Here is a 21,435-nt window from a genome sequence, read left to right as displayed (position 1 = left end):
ATGGAGAGCGGGGGCGGGGTCCGGGGTGGTGCCTGGGGGCGGGGCGGGGCGGGAGGCGGGGCCTACGGGCAGCGGCCAGCCGCGTGCTCTGCCAGCTCGGTCCCAGCCAGGTGTGAGCGCTAGGGGTGGCCGGGGGTGCCACCCACCCAGACTCCATCAGGCTCCCAAGGTCACTCCAAATGTCTTTAGAATATTTCACACAAATGACTTTCTGTCATATAAACTAAGCAAGGCATCTTGAGGAAATGTTTTCTAATCTGTAGCACAGAAGTTAAAACAAGTGCTCGCTATGCAAAAGCAGCTTTCCCAATTAGATTACCATTTCTAAACCCTACTGTGCCAAGCTTTGAACTAGACATCCGGCTAGATTACAGGAAATGTAAGAATATGAACCAAGACAGGGATTAGGTCCACCTTATTCACTACTGTATTCTGGCAGCAGAGCTAATGCCTGACACGGTGCTCAATAATGACGGAATGAGTGAAGGCATGCCCCATAATAAAGGAGCTCCCCCTTTGTTGGGGAAGACTGTGAAGTACATAATTCATTATGTGGCCCTTCCTCTTGACCAGCCCAGTATGAATGAACTAGAAGATGAGCCAGACTGCCAACTGCTCTAACAGAGGCACAGCAATGGTGCTACCAGCACACACAGGAGTGGTCTGGCCGAATCGGAAGAGGCTTCACAGAGGTAACATCTGCATAGAACCGGGGCAGTTAATCATGATTTCACTAAGTGGAGGAGGTGGGCCAAGGGGTTGGGCGGGTGGGTGGAGGGTGGGTTAAGGCTGTCCCCTCACACCCCAAGTGGCTCCTTCTCTAGGGATTCTGGGTCAACAATCTTCTGTGTTAGAGGCCTGGGTCCCACTGTTGTACTGTGTCTGCTGGGTCTGATATCACCTCTCAGCCAGACTTAGACCAGAGTGAAACCCCACCCCTCTCCCCACAATCAGCCTCAAGACTTGGTTTATGCCAGGCCTTCCTGGGTCCCTCTTCACCTTATGTAAGGGGCTTGGGAGGAGCTGACAGGCCTAGCCTGGTTCCTGGACAAAATCCAAACCTGACTCCACCCCAGCTGCCCAGCCTATTTGAACAGTATGTGGCCAAGTTCCTATCTAAATGCTGCCCTATCTTTGAGAGATTACAACTGGGTGGCATTTACAAAACTGTTCAGGAAAATTTTATTTATTTATTTATTTTTAAAGATTTTACTTATTTGAGAGAGAGAGAGATCACAAGCAGAGGGAGGGGTACAGGGAGAAGCAGACTCTCTGCTGAGCAGGCGCCTAATGCGGGACACAATCACAGGACCCTGGGATCATGACCTGAGCCTAAGGCAGACGCTTAACTGACTGAGCCACCCAGGTGCCCAGTTCAGGAAAAATTTAATAGATGTGTACAAAGAATTAAGGTCCTTCCCTTCGCAAACAACTCTTTTTAAACCACTCAGCAGTGAGTGGTTACTGAAGAATTTCCAGAACTTTTAATATGCTACTTAATTGTGAATCACCAGGAGGGAGGCTCAGCATGCAGCCATTTCCCACAATCACTTACTCACTAAACCTTCGTTCTCAGAACACCAGGACTAGTTACCTGGATCCCCGCTTTTCTTTCTAGGGATTATAACAAATGTATTACCCCCCTTACCTGCAACTCCAGATCCTTTAGCACAAAGATGTTTACCACAGGACCGTTTGTAACACTGAAAAATTACAATAAATTACAGTTGCACCCATTCATGTTATGCAGCTGTTAAAAAGAATGAAATCCATCTATATGTACCAGTATAGAGGGAGCTTAAAGATATATTAAGCTGGGGGGGGGGGGAGCAAGCCACAGAATACCATTCATTTTAAAATAAAAAGAATGTGGGGCACCTGGGTGGCTCAGTTGGTTAAGCGACTGCCTTCGGCTCAGGCCATGATCCTGGAGTCCCGGGATCAAGTCCCGCATCGGGCTCCCTGCTCAGCGGGGAGTCTGCTTCTCCCTCTGACCCCCATGATCTCTCTCTCTTATCTCATTCTCTCTCTCAAATAAATAAAATCTTAAAAAATAAATAAATAAAATAAAATAAAAAGGATGTGAATATATTGATTTGTATTTGTAACTGCAAAGAGGTCTGGAAATGCACTGAAGTGTTAACCGTGGTTCCCTCTGAGGAGAGTATTGGAAAGACACGAGAGCTGCTTATGCACTGTTTTATCACAGCAGGCATGTGATCATGGGTTGCTTGTATATTAAAAAATATATATATATCTTAGGATCTCTGTCTGGAAGAAAATACAAAGCCAAAGTAGCCTTCTCTTCACATTTAAAAGCAACTTCACACTTGATCACTTTTTTCTGCTCAAAAGAAAGTTAAACAAAAACTGTCATATAAGGGAGTTAGGGCCTGTACTCTCAGGTCACCACCTATGAATTGTGATTAAAAGGAAAAGGCTGTCTTTAGAAAACACACACAGAAATAATACGTATATATAATAATATGGTATATGTATTTATATATATGGAAAGAGTAGGAAAAATAAGGGCTATAAACTCCAATCTGCCTCTGCTTCTCTTCACCAAATCTTCCTAAGGCTTATCAAAAGGCTCTTTTAAAAATTTTTCGGAAAGTACATAAACTAACACTGTGTTTGGGGGAACGAGGACAACAGAGATCTACCGCATTAAATAGTAACCCCAAGGTTTCTCTGGGCTAGACAGGTAAAGACCAGCATGAAAAGGATGGCCTTCCCTTCATCCCAACCCCAGGCTCTGCAAGTCCCTCTCCTTCAGCTGGTTGTTTTCCTCTCTGTAAGAGGTGTGACAGGAGCTGTTTTCCAGGGCAGCCCCAAGGGTAGCCAGGCAGTCTGCCTCAAATCAGGCCAGGCAGGTGGGGCCTGGAGCTGGTGCAGCCAAGGTAAGCAAGACATTAGAGGGCTTTTTTCTGCAAAGACTGGGAAATTCAGTCCTCCTTCCTAGTGCCTCCTAACGGTGGCATGCATCAAATCAGCAGGTCAGGCTGGGGCTGCAGGCATGCCTTGTGGTCTGGGACTGAGAGCTGGTATATTTCCCTAGTACCCAAGTCACCACTCTCCCTGGCTGAGGGTTGTTTTTACAAAGTATTAATTTATTATTTATATCCCACCTGTTTCCAAAAAGGATTTCTGGCCTCATCCCAAATCATACAGCACAAGATTGGTGAGCGAAAATTCATGGAGCCTCGAGAATTTGTAAATACATGTACTGTTTGACCCAGTAATTCCTTAATGGAGTCTGAAGAAACACTTGTATGTGTGCACAATACATATGTGAAAATATGTGCATATGGACATATATAAAAATACATATAAAAGGAAACATATACTCCGGACTGTCACCTGTATTATCCTCTAGGGATTAGACAGGTAGGTATGAGGATGATTGAGTTTTCACATTTTGCACCCCATATAACTTTAAAAAATATATATATGTTTATGCATTTCCTGTATCACTAAGTCTTAAAGTGTTACTTTCTTTTCCAGAGAAGGAAGGATATGATAAACCTCCACGTAACCATCACCCAGCATCATTAGTTACTTTCATTCAAACAGTTCTTTTTAAAGAACAGCCCGTGGTGTCTGGAAAACAGTATAGAGGTTCCTCAAGTTGAAAACAGAGCTACCCTGCGACCCAGCAATTGCACTACTGGGTATTTACCCCAAAGATACAAATTTAGTGATCTGAAGGGGCACATGCACCCCAACATTTATAGCAGCAATGTCCACAATAGCCAAACTGTGGAAAGAGCCTAGATGTCCATCGACAGATGAATGGATAAAGAAAATGTGGTGTATATACATATATATACATACATACATATATATATATTATATATATATATATATATACACACAATGAGAACATTATGCAGCCATCAAAAAATGAAATCTTGCCATTTGCAACAATGTGGATAGAACTAGAGGGTATTATGCTAAGCGAAATAAGTCAGAGAAAGACTATTATCACATGATCTCACTGATATAAGGAATTTGAGAAAGAAGACAGAGGATCATAGGGGAAGGGAGGGGAAAATGAAACAAGACGAAACCAGAGAGGGAGACAAACCATAAGAGACTCAATTTTAGGAAACAAACTGAGGGTTGCTGGAGGGGAGGGGGTGGGAGGGATGGGTGGCTGGGTGATGGACACTGGGGAGGGTATGTGCTATGGTGAGCGCTGTGAATTGTGTAAGACTGATGAATCACAGACCTATACCCCTGAAACAAATAATACATTATGTTAATTAAAAAAATTAAAAAAAAAAAAAAAGAAGAGCCCGTGGTGGCATTGAGAGCATGAGCGTGCAGTTCGATAGTCCCAGTCCTCACTCTGCCACTGACCAGCTGTGGGACTTTGCATGGGTCATCTATCCCCTGAGCCTTCCTTTCCTCCTTTATAAGTCAAGCTAGGCACACGTCTCCCCTAGGGCTACAGTGAAGAAGAGATGAAAACGAGCAACGAAAAGCAAAAAGCACAATGCTGGTGCCAGGGAGTGTGTCTCATGAATGGTCACTATGCCAACCTATTTCAGTAGCCTTTCTGCAGGACCCCTCTGCCGAGGGCAGGCACGCTGGACAGAGAGAAGACATGGAGCTGGACGGGAGAGTGTGTTGACTGGAAAGAGCCAAGGGGAAACGAGCTGGAAACCAGGCTTGAGGAAGTGACACACGGACTCCAGGGGCAGCAGCAAGGAAACCTAGGAGAGCGAGTCTGAGCACAAGGCCAAGCCGAAAAGCAAGTGGGGTTATGTTTTACTAACATATACATGGGTAACAACAAACAAAACTACGACTCTTGGGCCAGAGTCCTGCGGTGAGGTGCCTGCCATCTCAGGTTGCTAGAGAGCAGAGGCAATCCTGCTCCAGAACCTCCCTGCTCCACCTCCTCTCTGCCTTGACCCCTCATGACTGCTAATAGCAACAAGCTTTCCAGTAAATGTGGGGAAAACTCATCTCTCTTCCCCTATAAGGGGTGGGGGGGTGGGGGTACTAAGTATGGAGAAAGGTCCAGCACACCGGCTCCAGCCAACCGGGAGCCTGATTTCCTTAGCGAGATTAAGATCTGGACCCAAGGAGTGGTTTAACCCAACCCCCAGCACTTGGCCCAAGATCTTCTGTCAGACAGTTTTCCTCCCTGCAACTCCCTAGAGCAAGGCTTCTTCAGGTCTCTTCCCCCATTTGGCAGCTCATGGAAAGCTACTTGAAATAGTAACAGCTAGGTCTGAATTAGTAAAGAATTCCAGTTATGGGTGGGCTCGAGCTAAGAAAGAGGCTCTGTGGGCCTCCTGGTTTATTAGGGCCCTGAGAACAGACTCCATCAACACTGGCCTCATTCTTGGAGCTGAGCACTGAATTCTGCCCTTCAAGGGGTAACTGAGGGAGGTAGGCCAAACTCTCCCTCCCTCTCCTCATACCAGCAGCCTCCATTCCTGCTGGGGAAATTTAGCAGGTAGGTTCTCGAGTCTGAAGCCAGTCGCATAGCATCGTGGGGAAAGGAAAGGTAATGAGAGTAATAACAGCGTAATGATCAAGAGCCAGAGTGCGGGTATAAAATACCAGCTCTGTCTTTTGCTGGCTGTATGGCCTTGAGCAAGTCACTTCACCTATGAAAGGCTAATACCAACTGGTTTGTTGAAGATTAAATAGGAGTAACATCTGTAGAAGTGCTTGGCATTGTGCCTCATCCATTTCGAAGGCTTCATAAGAGGTATCTAACATTATCCTTACAGCCTTAGAGAGAACATGGGCTTTGCAGGCAGACAGACGGAGTTCGAAGCCTGCCTTGACCGTTTGCTGACTAGCCTGGGGTAAATTACTTAAGTTTTTTGAGTTTCATGTTCCTCAGCTATAAAACAAGGGAGATAAATTACAGGAAGAACATCCTCTGGTCTTTCTGCCCCTTCCCAATGTACACTCAACACTGAAAACACACTAGAAAAAGAGAAAGCAGTTAAGGTATGTGGGTGCTCAGTTGGTTAAGCATCTGACTCTTGACTTTGGCTCAGGTTATGATCTCACGATTGTGAGACTGAACCCTGTGTTGAGCCCACGTCAAGCCTGCTCAAGATTCTCTCCCTCTCCCTCTGCCTCTGCCCACTCCCCACGCCAATCCCACAGTGCGTGCTCTCGCTCTCAAAAAAAAAGGGGGGGGGTGGAGAAAATTGTCCCAGGGCTTTGTCTGTCCACAGGCTGTCACGGAAGCTGAGTGAAAGATGTGCACTGGGAGGGAGACAGTCATGGCCTGGCGTTCCAGTGAAAGTGGAAACAAAACAACTGTTTATTTTTCCTTGAATGCACTACTGGCTGAAATGGCCAGGCAGAGTTTTACAGAACTTCATTCCATTAAACAAACATCCCGGCTAAAATGGACAAAAGCCCTAGTCTTGTCACAGGAGAGCCCTTCGCGGCCAAGTGAGCCCCCGGGGTCTCCCTTTTCCCACCCCATCACTTCACCTCTTTGCAATCAAGTTCAAACTCAATCTCAACAGAGTGTCACTGCAAATTGTTTATTAAAACACAAAGCAATGGACAGTGAAAAACATCCTGATTTTTTTACTTTTTGGTGGGAGTAGGGCGGGGCATGTAAAGGGTAGGGACAGATGGAGACAGCCCAGAAGGAAAGACAGCTCTATCCACCCCTACTGCTTTCCCGGGCCAGCCAGGTTCAAAGCCCCTCACTGTGCTGCTGTAAATGCATGTTGTGGCTACAGACAAAGAGTTGGTTTGACTTCCGCAGGGAGAGGATGGGAATCTAGGAGCTACCAGGGCTACTACGAACTTGACACTATTCTCCAGAACTTGGTACAGAATAGAGCAGCCAGGCCCAATCTGGAGGGGCGGGGTGGGTTTCCTGACAAGCCAGGTTAGGCCGATAACGGTTGAAGAGGCTGCTCTGAGCTCAGAATGGGCAGCTGGTCCTAGCGTGTGAGAACATGGTGGAAGGAAAATCCAAGGAGGGGACTAATCCAGGGTCAAATTTCTTTTCATTCCCTGGATCATGACACACCAGGGAAGAGAAGAGTCAAGAACGCCTCATTCCTGGTTTGCCGTGAAGATCTCCCTGCCAATTCTCCCCTCCCACCTGGCAACTCAGCTCTCCTTTCCCGACAGTTGTCCTTTGAAAGGACGGAAAGCACACTTCAGTTTGTTGTTGTTTTCCCTCATAGTGAAATAAAGCACTGAAGCTCAAAATAGAGGTGAGAATGAAGTTCTGCTTCTCCTGGTGCTATGTGCCCCCATCTCACAAGCCTGCATGGATGTGAGAGGTGCCAGGGCCCTCCCTGCCAACTCTAACAGGACTACTGTTTCCCTGGCTGCCAGCACAATCCTGGCTCCTTGTTTTTATACTCCTGGGGGGACGGGGGAGGTGGGAGGGGACCGTCCCAAGAGATCCATCCTGCTCTTTTCCTGCCAACCCAGCCAGTCCCCACATCACCTGCTCTTATCAGAATGATCTGGCAACCGAAGGCAGGCTAGCCAAAAGGCAGCTGGGGAAGGACAAACTAGATCGGCAGCAAGCCACCCTTGTACAAAGAAACCCGCCCTAGCTGGGCAGCTGACCCACTGATGCCAATCTGGTCTCATAATAAAATGAGGAAACCTAGCCCTCTTGCCCCAGGAGAGGTCTAAACACACAAAGAGTCCGAGCTCGGACGGATAGGGAGAAATTACTCTGATCTCTCTGAAGCTTGAACATGAAGGTTTCTTTGCAATTTTCTTAGAGTTCTTTGAACCCTAATTAGATCTTTCCATAGAAGAGAAGCAGACTTCTTCTAAGATTTCTGAACACATCCCAGGTGTTTCTGATTCTGCTTCTGCACTATCACTTAGCCTTACCCCAGGCTCCTTCCCCAGGGCCGCAGCAGGAGGAGGCCCAAAGCATCTCCTCCTCCTTCCTTTTTGAACAGGAGCATCTGTTAGTCTCTCAGTTTGGAAAGCTCACCTGCTCTCCTAGGCCCTTTGGAGAGGCATGGAGGACAATACTACATGTTGCCACTTGATGCCATTAAGGCTCCTCGAGGCAAGAAGACACTTGAATTAGGTCAGAGCCGGCCAGCAAAGGGGAAGGGGAGAGAGGGATGGGGAAGCAGCCCCATGGCAGGGACTGTAAGACCCCTGCCCAGACCTGAATCTAGAGGGAATGCCCACCCTGGCTCAGAGCAGGAGAGGAAAAGGCACTGTGCTGACCGGGGGTGGGTCCTGCCCCAATCTCCAGGGAGGGTAGAGAACTTGTGGACTCTTTCCCTGGGCTTCCCAAGGTGAGCCAATTTCTAGAGAAAGGCGTATACCTGCTAGGAAAGGGAAAATACTGCTGCTGTTTTCTGAAGTTCAACTGAGATTCTAGAAGCCATGGCCAGGCGTTCTCAGGAGAAAGTAGAGACAGGATAAGAAGGAAGAGAAATTCCTTAAAACAGAAGCTTCTCCAAAAAGATAAAGAAGTCAAAACACAATTCTGAAACTGGATTAAACAGTTTCCAGGCACAGAAAGGGGGAGGTAAACCTAACTTCACCTCAGCTCTTCAAAGTCTAATTGACCTCTAATGTGATCCCCCAATTTCAGGCCAGTATCTCTTAGGCAAACAGTGGGAAAAAGAGAAGAAGGTCACACTCTCAAACCAGCCAGTGGCCCTGTAGGCCCCATGGCCCCCCCTGGGAGTCTGACCCCACTGACACGTGAAGAGAACCATCTTTCAAGTCACCAGAATTCAAGATATCCACTGAGCAGCTTCTCCTCCATAATGGAGACTTTGTGGGAAAATGGACCTGGTTTAGGGGACATGGGTCCCACAGATTATTTCCTGGCACAACATTTCAGTCAGCGTGAGTAAAACCCACAACGGCCACCTGGCCCCTGACCCAAATCAGAGCTAGGCTGCAGATTCTCAGCCCATCCCCAGCAGACATCTTTGTGTGGTCTACCCAGAAACTGAACCAAAAAAGGAGTTTCATCTTGGCCATCTGTTCTTGGCTTTGGCCAGCTGGGGTCAGGGAAATCTAAAAACCTAAGGGAGCGTGGATCCAGTAGAAGTGCCCAGATAGCCCTTTCCCCAGGTCTCAGTGGCATCCCTCATCACCTCCCAACCCCAGATAGACTCCCGGCAGCATGGCTGCCTGGTCCTCGCACTAGCTCAAAATATAGGCAGGGGAACAAACAGTGCAAAAAGCAAACGATGAACAGAGTAATTTGTGACACACACAATACAAAAATAAAAATACAGAGTGCCCCACCCCACCCCTTTAACCTAAACTTCATGTACCTATATCATCTTGGAGGAGCCAAAAAAAACAAAAACAAAAACAAAAAACAAGCTTTCAAGTTCAGCATCCTGGGCCAGCTGTGACCGGCCCTGGGCAGCTCTGTTAGCTGGGTGGGCTTGGCTCCAGGGGACTCTACCCGGGCCCCCACCATACTTCGTCCTGTTTCCTCACTTCTCCTTTAGTTTTTGTGAGCCACAGAAGGATGTTCCTTCCTTTCGGACACAAGCAGAGGAAAATGCCCATCCCTATCCCTGAGCTCAGGGGAAAGAAGTGGGCTTGGAAACAGGGGTGGGCTTGGAAGCAAAGCTGCTTGGCTTACAGTACCATTAGGAAATGGCCCCAGGAGCCAGGGTTTCCTTCTGAGACTCTGAGTCACTGAAGGGATGGGTTGAGGTGAGGAGGCGGGACCCCTCCTTCCTCAGAGACCCAGGCAAACTAACAAACAAGGCAAAATGGAGGCAGCACATCCTCCTTCCTCATCTCGTCTACTTCACTGGCAGTGGCCTACAGCTGTGGGAACTTCTGATGGAAGACGAACTGAAGCCACTGTCAGAAGCCCAATCAACAGTCAGGATGTCCACTGCCCCAGGCAGGGGGTCCCCAGGACCAAGGCCATAGGATGCCATCCTTTAAAGCAGGGAGCTTTGTGAAGGACTCCAGAAGTATTCCTCTTACTGTGGCCTCAGGCCACAGCCATCCAGATGCCTGACTCAATACCCTACTACTGAGGCCTAAGTCACAGCTAAAATAAAGGGCTCCAACTCTCAAAGGACTAAATGCTGGCCCAGAGTAACTCATCAAGAGTCAAAACCCAGGACATGAGCCCAAAGCCTACTTACTTTGTCACATAACAAACAGTTCAAATATATGGAGCTCTTTAAAACATTAAAAAAAAATAAAAGACAAAATTAAACACATTCTAAAATGATGAGCCTTGTCTGAGATTCTATGCTGCTCCAGCCCAAGCAGAAGCTAATCCTGTTGCCTTCCATCCACAGAAAAGCTACAAGGGTAGCTTGGCTGGGTCCTCCCTCGTTGCTGCCCTAACTGGGAAAAGGATAACAGTGACCAGAAAGGAAGAGAACAGGGAAGCTTCATTTCCTGCAGAAGTTTTTCCAGGGAATTTAAGACAGACACTTAGATGCTAAGGTTGGCTTCAGAGCTGCCAGGACTATGGCTGACTGGAAATCTTTCAGCCCCATCACACCAAGAACTCAACTGTAACTTGGATAGGGAGATGAAAGGGCAGAGGGGCATACTATTAAGATCAGTGAGAGGCACCCCTGGGCCAGATACAAACAATCAGTCTAGTTCCGTGGGGCAGCCCTGGGCATAAACCAAAACTGGTTGACTTGTGCCACAGACGCAAGATGGGAAAAAATGAACATCAGATACTAGACACTCTAAACAGGGGTCAGTCACTTAGTAGGGCTCAAGTCTCTGAGGTGGCTCTTAAGTTATGCTAACATAAGCCTTTTCTAATCCAAAGACCAGAAAAGACTTTTAAGGTCAAGTGTGCTGTTGCTGCAGGCTGGAAAGCACCCCTGTCCCCTGGCAGCAAGACCCTACAGAGGGGCCAGTAAAAGAACTGCTAGGTCAGGTCCTCCTGGCTGCTGGCTCAGAGATCCAGGGAGGGAAGTACCAACAAGGTGAGGTGGTAGAGGATAAGACATTCAAGCAAAGGGAACCCCAAATCCCCATGTCTCCTTCCCTTCTTGGCAATAACTTAGCAGGATGACTGGGAGAGAGAGAAGAGATTTCAAATGAGCCAGATTAAGGGGGGAAAAATGAGAGGAAATCAAGTCCCCAACAGGCACTGAAATTAAAATGATTTGTTGTGGTAACAAGTCAGAGGCAACTTGAGGACCTGACATAAACTATTTGTCTTGGATACCAGACAGTCCTCTAACTGGCACATGTCAGGGAGACAAGCAATGACAAAGCGCAAACACTTAAGGTGGAACCATCGTTAGGCTGAAACCAGAAAGGCTTCCAAGTAAGGAAGTATCTACTTTTCTTTCTTTTTCTGTTTAATCCCCCTCTGTTTTCATCTTTATCATACAAATTATACACCTTCACACATACACAAAGCACACACACTTTCAATCCCAGGGCATCTGAAAACTTATCTGGACGTCACTTCAGAACATACCCAACTCCCAGCACTGGTCTTCTCAGGTAGTAAGATGACATTTCCCTGCTGTTAATTTCTAACCTAAAAAAAGGAACTGTGTCTGCTCTGGGTTCAGAGTCCTTTCCACTAGGTGTGCAGACGAGGATCCTTGAACACGTAGGATCCGCTTTGCCCTAAGTACCCTGGAGAGGAAAGAGACGGCTGGGGCCAGCCACAAAGAGAGCATAAGGACTGAAGCAGGGCTGGGACCAGTGGTGGATGAGGGCTGCTCTCTACCCACTCTGCCTCTTTTTTTCTCCTTTAATTTTTGTGTGTGGTTTTTGTCTGTTTGTTTTTTTTTGTTAATCACTGTGAAAAATACAGAAACCAAAACCAACATGTTTGGTTTCTTTCCCTCACCCCTCCACCCAGTTCAGGATGGTATTTGTTCTCACAACCGGCAGAGGCAGAAGAGGGTTGGAATGAAGACTCCGAAGGCCACCAGGATGGGAAACATGAGGCTGCTGTTGTCCGAGGCATAGGGGTTGGGCGTGCGGGGGCCTGACTGCACCCGATTCTTATTGGTCTGTCTTTTGAGATTAGACCCTTCATCGTATTCTTCTTCTTCTTCCTCCTCCTCTTTCTTCTCCAGTCCTGGATGAGGCTGCAGCTTTGGTACATCTGACACAAGAAAACAGACACCTGTTAAGTGAGATCCACAGCATTTAAGTGAGACCCTTAGGAGCCGTAAATGAGCTACAATAAAGAGATGCTATGACCTAAGCTGGGTCTACGGGAAAAAAGAGAAGTAGCAGAACTAGCTCCTGGCCTAGAGAAGAACAGATTGCTGCAAACACTAGTTTTCTTTAGATTTAACTAAGACACAGTACAAGCCCTGCACCCAGGGAGGTTCGCTAGCTCCTCTTCCTGTCCTACTTCTCAGAACCGCGGGAGGACCAGACTGAACAGAGACAATGACCCAACACCCTAAACTTAACCTTTTCAAATCCCTCCTGCAGCCTCCGCAATCCCACATTCCCTTCTGATTCACGAAGCAACTGAGGAAAAGCTGAGCCACAGAGCCTTGGGCTGTCAGCACCCACTAAACCTCTGCTCTGCCTCCTCCTTAGCGAATCAAGCTGCAAATCTGTTTTTGTGGCAAGACATCTGCCTAGATGTCAGAATACCAGCATCTGGGGACACATCAAGACAACAGGATGGGCTCCCCGGTGCATTCAGGACAAGTTGGGAAAATGTACAGAGGTGGAATGGAGGTGAAAAGTCACTTAGACACAAGCTTTCTCTGCAAAAAATCAGCCTGGGAAGCTGGTGGGTAGGATGATCACAATGCTGAGAAAGTGATACACCCTAAGGCTGGATCCCAAGGCCAAGGAGACATTGGTAAGTAAACTCTTGTCCAGCACAGCCCAGCAATGCTGGAGCTCTAAGAGCATACCAACATGCAAACGGACTCCTCCTCCTTTTGCCTTTTCCCTTTTTGCCCCCAGTAATTAGATGTCAAAGAAAGAAAATAAGTCCAAGTTCTAGGCAATTCCAAAAGACTCCAAGGTTAGGGCACACCAGTAGGTACCATTATTAAGCCAAATTTACAGTGAAGTTAAAGGAATTTGTCCAAAACCAAAGAGCTGATTAAGTGACAGCAACAAAATTTGAACACAGACCTTACTCCAAAGCTTATGGCCAGCACCATGCTACACTTCATCCCCATCCGTTTGGCTCTGGATTCCCCACAATTTGGCTTTAAGTGTTCTCACGAGAGTGATCAGCTAAATTATCCCCCCAAGGGCTTCCTCAACCACATCCTTCAGCCCAAGGAAAAAAGGAGGTTAAAGATGCCACTTACCATCCACTGTCCCAGCCATGATGTAGAGTGCACAAACTTTGGGATTGTCATAGTACCCCTAGGAAATGGGAAACCATGGTCAGCACCACACAGCAGTGAACATTCCCCCTGCACCCATTCTTTTATTAAACATTTCCTCAGCGGGGAGGGCAGAGGGAGAGCATTACCTTAACAAACTCGATGTAGAGTTTCCCTGTGAAGGTGGACACCTCCCCTTGGACACTCAGCTTCCCCTTTCTGATGCTCATAGGGATGATTTCATCATGAGCTGTGCTGTGCCCAACACGATCAAAGATATCCAAGTCCTTCACCACGACGTGGCCATTCAATCGCACATCAAACACCTTCCACGATTTAAAAAAACAAAAGAGAGAGAGAGAGGACAATGTCAAAACCATCAGCTTCATACTCCTTTAGCAGCTGGACTTCATGTACCTGCCCGGGTCTTCAAGTTCAGAAATAATTTTTAAAATGACAGGGCTGGATATAGTCAAGGGTACCGAGTTCTTTACATGAGCTAAATCAAAGCCATGTTCTTTCACTGTCAAGGTCTCATACTGGCCTTAGGGAACAAAGAATACAAAGAGCTCAACATGGACAGAAGGAAATTCGCAAGAAGAGACAGGAAAAGAGTAAGGCTAAAAACAAGAAGGTGCTGACAACCGAGGAGGACAACCAGGATCAGTTAGTTGCCAAGAACTGAGTCTGGCATTGCCTTCTGTCACCAACCCCCAAGGCAAGTGCAGCCTTGTGAGCAATGGGACATTGCTTCTCTAGGGGCAGAAGGAATCCAGCTTTTCCTCAAAGCTCACCTGTTCCTCCCTTCTGGGGAGGCTCTTACATTCTCTGGCCCATAGCAGGGGACTATCCAAGAGTGGCAATGTCCCACTGACCAGGCCTCACCTTCTGCTGGGACTGTGCGAAGTAGACCTCAGCAAATTTCAACACCAGCACATAATCCCCCTCCTCCTTAATGGGCACTTCGTAGCCGAAAGTCTCCTCATTGTACCGCTCTGTTTGATACAGGATCTGGTCCTCCGGGTTGGAACGCAGGATCGGCAGTTTCATACCATAGTCAGAGGCTGTGGACAAAAAACAAAGAGAAACCACATCAGAGGCAAGACACACACAAAAAGCAGAGACCCCAGGACTGCCAGCCATTTCCAGGGCAATGCTAGTAACCTTCCCAGGGGAAGGGGCCACCCCCTCTCCACCTGGCTGTAAAGAGACCAGACACAAAGGCAAGAATTAGAGAGCCATTACCAAGGAAGAGTAAAGCGAGAGAAACCAAACACTAATCACCCCGACAGCTCCCTAACCCTCAGAGTAGAACTTTTTAAAAGCCTGTTAAAATGACTTTCCTCAACTGCACAGAGAGTAACAGGAAGAAAACAGGCGATAGCTACAGTTCCTGGCTCCCTGAGAAGGGGAGCTTCAGAGAAAGCTCATAAAACGGGGGGGGGGGGGGGGGGGGGGGGGTGGCCAAGAACTCTGCAAGATGATTAAGCTCAGAGAATGTGTGTGGTTTGGTTTTTTTGTTTGTTTGTTTTTCATTCAGAAAAGCTCAAGAGTCTAAAACAAACAGGCTATGTTAGGAAAGTCATTTCTGCATTGTCTTTACCGCAAATAAGATACCCGCTTAGTTGCTTTTTATAATTTTCATTCACAAAGTTCCAAGGCTGGTAAAGAGAAACATGCTCATAAGAAGAATGGTGTGATGCTAATTTCCTTTACATGCAAGCACCTTAATTCTCACAAACTCACAAAACTCAACCTCACCTACTCTCTCTTGCACATTCCCCCAGTTAAACCGAAAGAAGAAAAAAGTTCCTACTGTGTCCCCAGCACCTAACAAGGTGGCTGGCACATAAACAGGCACTTAATATGTTTTGCTGAACTAACAAACAGCAACAAAGGAGATGCCTGCAGAGCAGTGAAGCCATGCTATTCTCTCCACAAGGCTAGAGCCATCCTAGCAAGAAAAAATCTGCCAAGGTCCTACTGGCACCTCTGGCCGAAGATGCCCAAGTCCTTGGGGAGCCACCTTTCCCATTTCATAGACTGACAAGGAATAAGGCAGGGTAAAAGTAAAAAGACACCTGGGTGGCTCAGTTGGTCGAGCATGTGGCTCTTGATCTCAGAGTTATGAGTATTCAAGCCCCACTTTGAGCATAGAGCTTACATTTAAAAAAAAAAAAAAAAAAAAGGTAAAAAGTTGGGTATCAGAAGAGCAGAAAACCTCTATTACCCCCAACCCTCTTCCCCAGCCTTGGTAGAAGACAAGACTATGTATGTTTTTCTCCCGCCCCATAACAAACTAGACTGGGGTCCTTCCTCAAACATAAGACACCAACCACACTCCAGCCCCAGAGATGAATAGCTATGTTCCTCCTTCGAAAGTAGCTTCTCTGATTCCTTTATCATGTAAACACAATGAGGCTTTCCAGTGTTCCATAAATCTACTTTCCAAACTACAGACTTAGCAATGATTTTGGTACAGGCCCAGTCGCTCCCCCAGCCCGGAATTAAGATTTCAAGACCACCTTCCAATCTCACACAGTGACTCTGAAGATATTTGGCACCTAGGTCCTTTGGGAGATGTCCAAGAGCAGTCATCCCTGGAGCCTTACCTTCTGAATCAACAAAACTCCAAGGGGATCTTTTATCTCCAAGGGAGGTAAAAGAGTAACTAAAAGAGCCAGGGGCTAAGGTCAAGCCCTCAAAAAAATAAACATAACTGTTGACAGTTCCTGTAAGGGAACAGTTAGCCATGACATCAGGTGGACCTGATGAGACAATGCAACGGGAAACTCATTGCACTTTTGTCTTCAGACTTTTTTCTTATTTCTTCTCAAGAAATCAAAGAAGGGTGCTAAGTAGCACTACAAAGGATGTACTGCCAACACGCCTCAGCTCTTTCCCAGGCTCAAACCATTACACCAGGGCACAAACCCATAAAGATTAAAAGACTGCTATTTCTCTTCCACTTGAGTTCTAAGAATTTCCTTCTTCCATGAGAACCATGATCCTTACAAATTTGGAACATTAACTAGATTTGCTTTTTAGATACACAGAAAATTTTGTGCATGTGTGGGGAATCTTTTCTTTTCTTGCCGAGTGGAAAAAGTGAGAAACTGACAGTAATGTAATCTGTAACAGCCTTAGTCTCACAACTAAGAAAACTCAGCCATGTGAATAAAAACTATTTAACAACCTTGGAATTACCTTTAAATATTTTCCCTTTAAAGCCCAAGTGGCTTTCCCAGGAGATGTGCCACATGTAAAGTTGCATCTGCCCCAAGTCCCAAGAGACGCAGCAGGAAAAAGGATTTTTTTCTTTCCCCCTTAGACTTTATGTATTCACAGCTAAACAGATTTCTCTAAAATACAGTGATGTGTACACAATCAGCACACTGCTGAAGTTGGCACAATATAGTTCAGACAGTTAACCAGAAAGGAAAGGGGCCAAAGGGACTACATTATGTCTGCTGCTAAGATTCTTAGTTCAGGACAATGGAGGAGCCAGGCTGCTCGAAAAATTCAGCCCCGGTTTTATAGTAAGACAGGCCTGGATCTGAATCCTGGCTCTGCCACCTATGATGGGATTTGGAACAAATTATTTTCTCCAGGTGTTTTCTCACCTGTAAAATGGGGGCTACCACCCACTTAAATTCTCTACCTATGAAATTCTGCTACTTGGTGGGCCTGCAGATGAAGCCTGCCTCTTAGGTGACAGTACAGGGAGAGAATCCGAAACAAATCCCAAGGCCTTCAGCAAATCGGAGGGAGCAGGGACTCTCATCCTCTTTTTAGTTCTTATCTCCCCAAAGCCAAATCCCTCCCCAGCCAAAAGGAAGACTGCCCAGAAAAGGGTCTCCCTTAGGCTTACAGAATTAGTAATCTGATAGGCTCAGGCTCTAAGCCACCTTTTTACCCCTCTGGAATCATGATGTGCCCTAGTTTTAACTTCATGTAAAAGGTCACTGAGCACAGAAAAAGAGACACTTTAACCCATTCTGGACAGAAGAGTTTTCAGACTCAGGGCCACTGATTTCTAAAGCATCACAGGTTATACTAAAAAAGGAAAACAAGGCCCAGAGAGGTAAAGTGTGTTCTTCAAGGTCATACAAATGCTCAGCAGGTATCTTTCTATTAAGAGGAAATAGCCTCTCCCAAAACCAAGCCAAGTTTTATGCTCTCAGGTCTTTTCCTCCTCAGTCAGGAGGAACCCACAATGAGCAAGTTCAAAAGAACCCAGAATGTTCAGCATGCCAAAACCCCAAGTTGAGCACTGCCGAAGCACAGTGGTACTACCATCCGGTGAAGCACACAAGTTGAAAGAGCCTTTCCCAAGCTGTAAGTCTCTCCGATGAGCACTAGCTATCCTCAAGGCAGAAATGAAATTCAACAAATATTATGGAGTGCCTTTGAAAGCAAAAGCCACTAGGTGCCCTAGGCCACTCAGTTACAAGAATGCTGAACTACAAAGACACTACAGAGAAACACCAAGTTCAAAAGCAGGCCAAACCCTTATCTGGATTAACTTGGCAACAAATACCTGAATTCAGTCAACATAAAATGAACTTTCTTCAGCATGACAGAAACAATTATCAGAGGCATGTGGCAAAAGAATAAGACATACAGCTCCTACCGCAATTAGTGTAAATAGCTGCCTGAGGCAAGGGTCTCCAAGTACCTGGCACATCCTACCTAAACAGTGCCAGAGAAGGGAAGGTAGAGTGAACAGCTACACTTCCCTCAGTGGTGCCGACTCCTTAGCACAGAAAGAAACTACAGAGTTGCCTCCCGAGAGTGGAAGCAGAACCAGAGAGTGGAAGCTGAACCACGTCTCAGGCCCAGATCTAACGCCACCAAAAATTACTCTCAGGAACCCAGTGTGCAATGTTGCAACAGGCTGGTCCAAGCTGCAGCTGACAACCAGCCTCCACTCTTCATCTACCCCTTCCTATTGCTATAATTCATGGTCCACGTTTGTCATACTGACAGAGTGGAGCAGGGAACCTCTGTTTATAGAGTGCCCCAAATGCCGGGCTCCAGTACACATGGGCTTGGGTAGGTCTCATGTATTTTACCTGCTACAATAAACTCCAAAGAAACTGCAACCATGAACCAATAACCGAAGGACACAGAGACTGGATGAACGCTGACAAGCACCAGCACCTCCCCCGCTCCACCCCCAAAATCACCTACACCAGCAAATTAAAACCAGGATTTCCAAGTAAGAGGAGAAGCTGGGAACTAAACCTTCATGGTCTTAGCTTTTTCTTCTGCACAATAACCCTAATAGGATAATGTAACCTATGTGAAGCCTGGTATCCGTTAAGTGAGAGAAACCATCTGTACACTGTCCTCACCACCGCTATCTCAAGAGGCAAAGTCCACAAACGGTCTCTAGTTTCCTCAAGGGCTCCTTCCTCCCTGCCCACACCCATGAGGAAAGAGGAAGGGTCCAGGATGGAGATAGCAATGACCTCCTGCTTATATTAAGTCTGGCTTTGGCTGCTGTTACAGCTGCTAAAGATTGGAGCCCTGACTCAGCTGAACCCAGGCTACTGAGATCTACACGCCAGGGCTAACTAAATTCCAAGACAAACATAGAACTTCAGAAAACAGCCCTGTGTCCCAACACCCTCACATGTACGTATGGAAGCAATAAACTCGCTAATATAACAAACTCCAGGACACTGCAATTATCTTGGAAGAACTAAGTTAAACCCTTTCCTAAAGGCAAGAGCCAAATCTGGGCATTGTGGAAAGAATGAGAGAAAGTCTGTCTCTTGGTTTTCTGGAGATGGCATACTGCCAATTTGGCAGCCTCTGAACCCAGCATGCAACATAAATCTCCTTCCAACACATGAAGTATGGAACTTCCCTCCTAAACCTGTTGTCCAATCCCACTTACAGAAGAAACAGGAGTCTAGAGCAGATCTTCCCAAAGTCTGGTCTGGGGATGACCAACATCAGAAGCCCCTGGTGCAGAAACGTGGGTTTAGTCTACTAGGTCTGGAATTTGCATGTTTAACCAGCTCCCCTGGCTATTCTTACCCTAGCTTTGAGAACTGCGCAGCTCTCTAAAAACCGCTGCGGCTCGTCAGTTAAGTCAAAATCATTTTTCCCATACGTTGGAATCATACCTCTCAAGGCCACTTAGGGTAGGCTCTACACACTCTGGAACACAACACTCAGATCTTACACTGGCTGACCCAGCTGACACTCTATCAGCCTCACGTGCAGAATGGCTTCAATATAACCACCCTCTGGGGTGGCCTCAACTTACACCTTTAGGCGCACATATTCCTAGCTCTAAAAGGGGGGCGGGAGGAGGCTACCATCAAACTTTCCTGGCCCATCCTCTTCGAAGATTCCTTCCTATGCTGGCTAAGAATCAAGCCCCGTTCCCGCAGAAGGGGTAAGAAAAGCGGCTCGGTGCTGGGATGGCAGGAATCTACCAGGAACTGTCTTGTTAGGAGAGCAAAACCCCCCAGGCCTGGGACTCTGATAACCTACAACCCGTGAGGCCTCGAGGTGGCAAGAGGCCGCCCTCGTCTTTACTTTCCCAGATCGGGTGGAAGTGAGGGGTTAAGAAAATGCAGGATGTGAGGTCCAAATATAACTTCTCGCCAACTCTGCCTCAATTGTTCTTCCTAGGTTCGAGCCAGCGCCAGGCTTTGAGCTCGGACCGGGTCCCTGAGGAAACTGCAAAGAGAGAGACTTGGCTCCAGAGACGTGGCTCCAGGGTCGAGGAGGGGGCTCAGGGCCCGCAGCCCTCCGCCGGCTGCTCCCAGCACGGCAGGCCCCGGATCCCACGGCTCGGCTGAGGGGCTCTCACCTCGGCCCACCCGGCCTTCCAAAGGGTCCTTGCGGAAGTGGATCCCGTGCACGTCCACATGCGCCTCGCCGCCCGCGTTGACGGCCCAAATGACGCTCTCGGGTAACCCGGCCCCCGCGGAGCCGACCACGCCGAGCCCCGGCCCCCGGAGCGCCGGCGGCGGCAGCAGCAGCAGCAGCAGCAGCAGCAGTCGCAGGAGCGCCACGGCGGCTCCCTCAACCGCCCGGGCCCCCAGCATGGCGGCCACCACAGCGGGGGCAGCCTCCGCCGACCCTCGTCCTCAGCCGGCCGCGAGGCCGCCCCGGACTCAGAAAAACAGCACCACGGGCCGCTCTGCCTCGGCCGCCGGGGACATGTCGCTCTCAGGCCTCCTTCTCAGCCACGGGTGCCGCCTCCCACCTCAGGAACAACCTACCCCGCCGCCCAGCCCCCGGCCTCGACCCTGCAGCCAATCAGCGCCCGACCCTCATTAATTACCCATCACCCCGCCGAGACAAGACCGTCCATTGGCTGCCAGGCGAGGGAAAGGGCGTGGCCACTCCCAGGCGCCGGCCCAACCATCAGGCTCGAGAGGGAGCGCGCGCACAGGTTGAGAGTTCGGTTGAAGCGGCGGTTCAATGCGGAAGCGGCGGGGTGCAGCGCCCGGGCGGCCCCGGAATCCCGCAGCTGAAGAGGAAAGGTGGCCTGGGAGGGAAGGTTTAGAGTAGGGCGCACTGACACGTCGCCAACACTTCCGGTGCTCCAGATCTTGGGACCGAATAGGCTCCCGAGGGGGCGTTGCTGACTTTCCCGCCCCCTCTTCCTTTCTCAGGGAGAGGCATGAACATAAGCTCTAGTAGGAGTGCACACTCTTCGGACCTGAGCCCCAGTCTTTTTCTCCTTGTGAGGCAGAGAACCCATTCTCCCCTAGAGCGGCCACAAGCACAGCTCTTCAGGGCACGAGTCCGACGAGGACAACACCCCGCCCCCACCCCTTTGCGGCCTCAGGGCTGGTGGTAGCGTCCAGGCGGCCAACCAATCAGAAGGCTCCAACACAGCGGAAATGCGTGGCCTTGTGGGGGAGGGGCTCCAGCTACCCGTGTCTCCATGGCGACAGCCTCGGCCCCGCCCCAGCGACTCCGGGACGGCATCGGGGTTTCCCCCACGTTGGTGGGGAGAGTCGAGCGTGGTGCCCAGTCTGGAGGTGTATGCTCGACCGGAGCTCCTTCTCTGCTCCTTGGCAGTTCACCCAGCACTTTCCTACATTGGCGATCCCTGCGCTGAGGTCGCTGTCCGACCTCCCGACTTTTCAGACAGAGACAGTGAGGCCCAAAGAGGGTCGCAGAG

At 48.3% G+C, this 21,435-nt stretch overlaps 1 protein-coding gene and 1 long non-coding RNA gene across 2 annotated transcripts; one reads left to right on the top strand and one right to left on the bottom strand.

Moving 5' to 3' along the window:
• Nucleotide 1: 1 nt before the first annotated feature.
• LOC113913269 lies at nt 2-7,583 on the top strand. Its single transcript, XR_003517134.2, has 2 exons — nt 2-692; nt 4,560-7,583. It is a non-coding gene; the product is annotated as an uncharacterized LOC113913269 (long non-coding RNA).
• MLEC (malectin) lies at nt 6,506-20,535 on the bottom strand. The gene is made up of 5 exons (XM_027577462.2): nt 20,110-20,535; nt 14,163-14,341; nt 13,427-13,603; nt 13,260-13,317; nt 6,506-12,076 (listed from the first exon to the last, which is right to left on the bottom strand). Exons 1-5 carry the CDS (start codon nt 20,345-20,347, stop codon nt 11,847-11,849), a joined length of 882 nt encoding a protein of 293 aa, XP_027433263.2. The 5' UTR covers nt 20,348-20,535; the 3' UTR covers nt 6,506-11,846.
• Between the last annotated feature and the right edge of the window lie 900 nt (nt 20,536-21,435).

This window comes from Zalophus californianus, chromosome 14 (assembly GCF_009762305.2).
Source record: "Zalophus californianus isolate mZalCal1 chromosome 14, mZalCal1.pri.v2, whole genome shotgun sequence".
Lineage (NCBI taxonomy): Eukaryota > Metazoa > Chordata > Mammalia > Carnivora > Otariidae > Zalophus > Zalophus californianus.
The sequence above is the reverse complement of the archived record's forward strand: the minus strand, read 5'-3'. Positions and strand labels throughout refer to the sequence as shown.

Excerpts from the sequence above, each read along its gene's own strand:
- MLEC (XM_027577462.2), bottom strand. The coding sequence starts at position 20,347 with ATGCTGGGGGCCCGGGCGGTTGAGGGAGCCGCCGTGGCGCTCCTGCGA. Across the intron at positions 14,342-20,109 it reads GGAAGGCCGGGTGGGCCGAG|CCTCTGACTATGGTATGAAA; the intron begins GTGAGAGCCCCT and ends TTTTGTCCACAG. Across the intron at positions 13,604-14,162 it reads TCGCACAGTCCCAGCAGAAG|GTGTTTGATGTGCGATTGAA; the intron begins GTGAGGCCTGGT and ends AAATCGTGGAAG.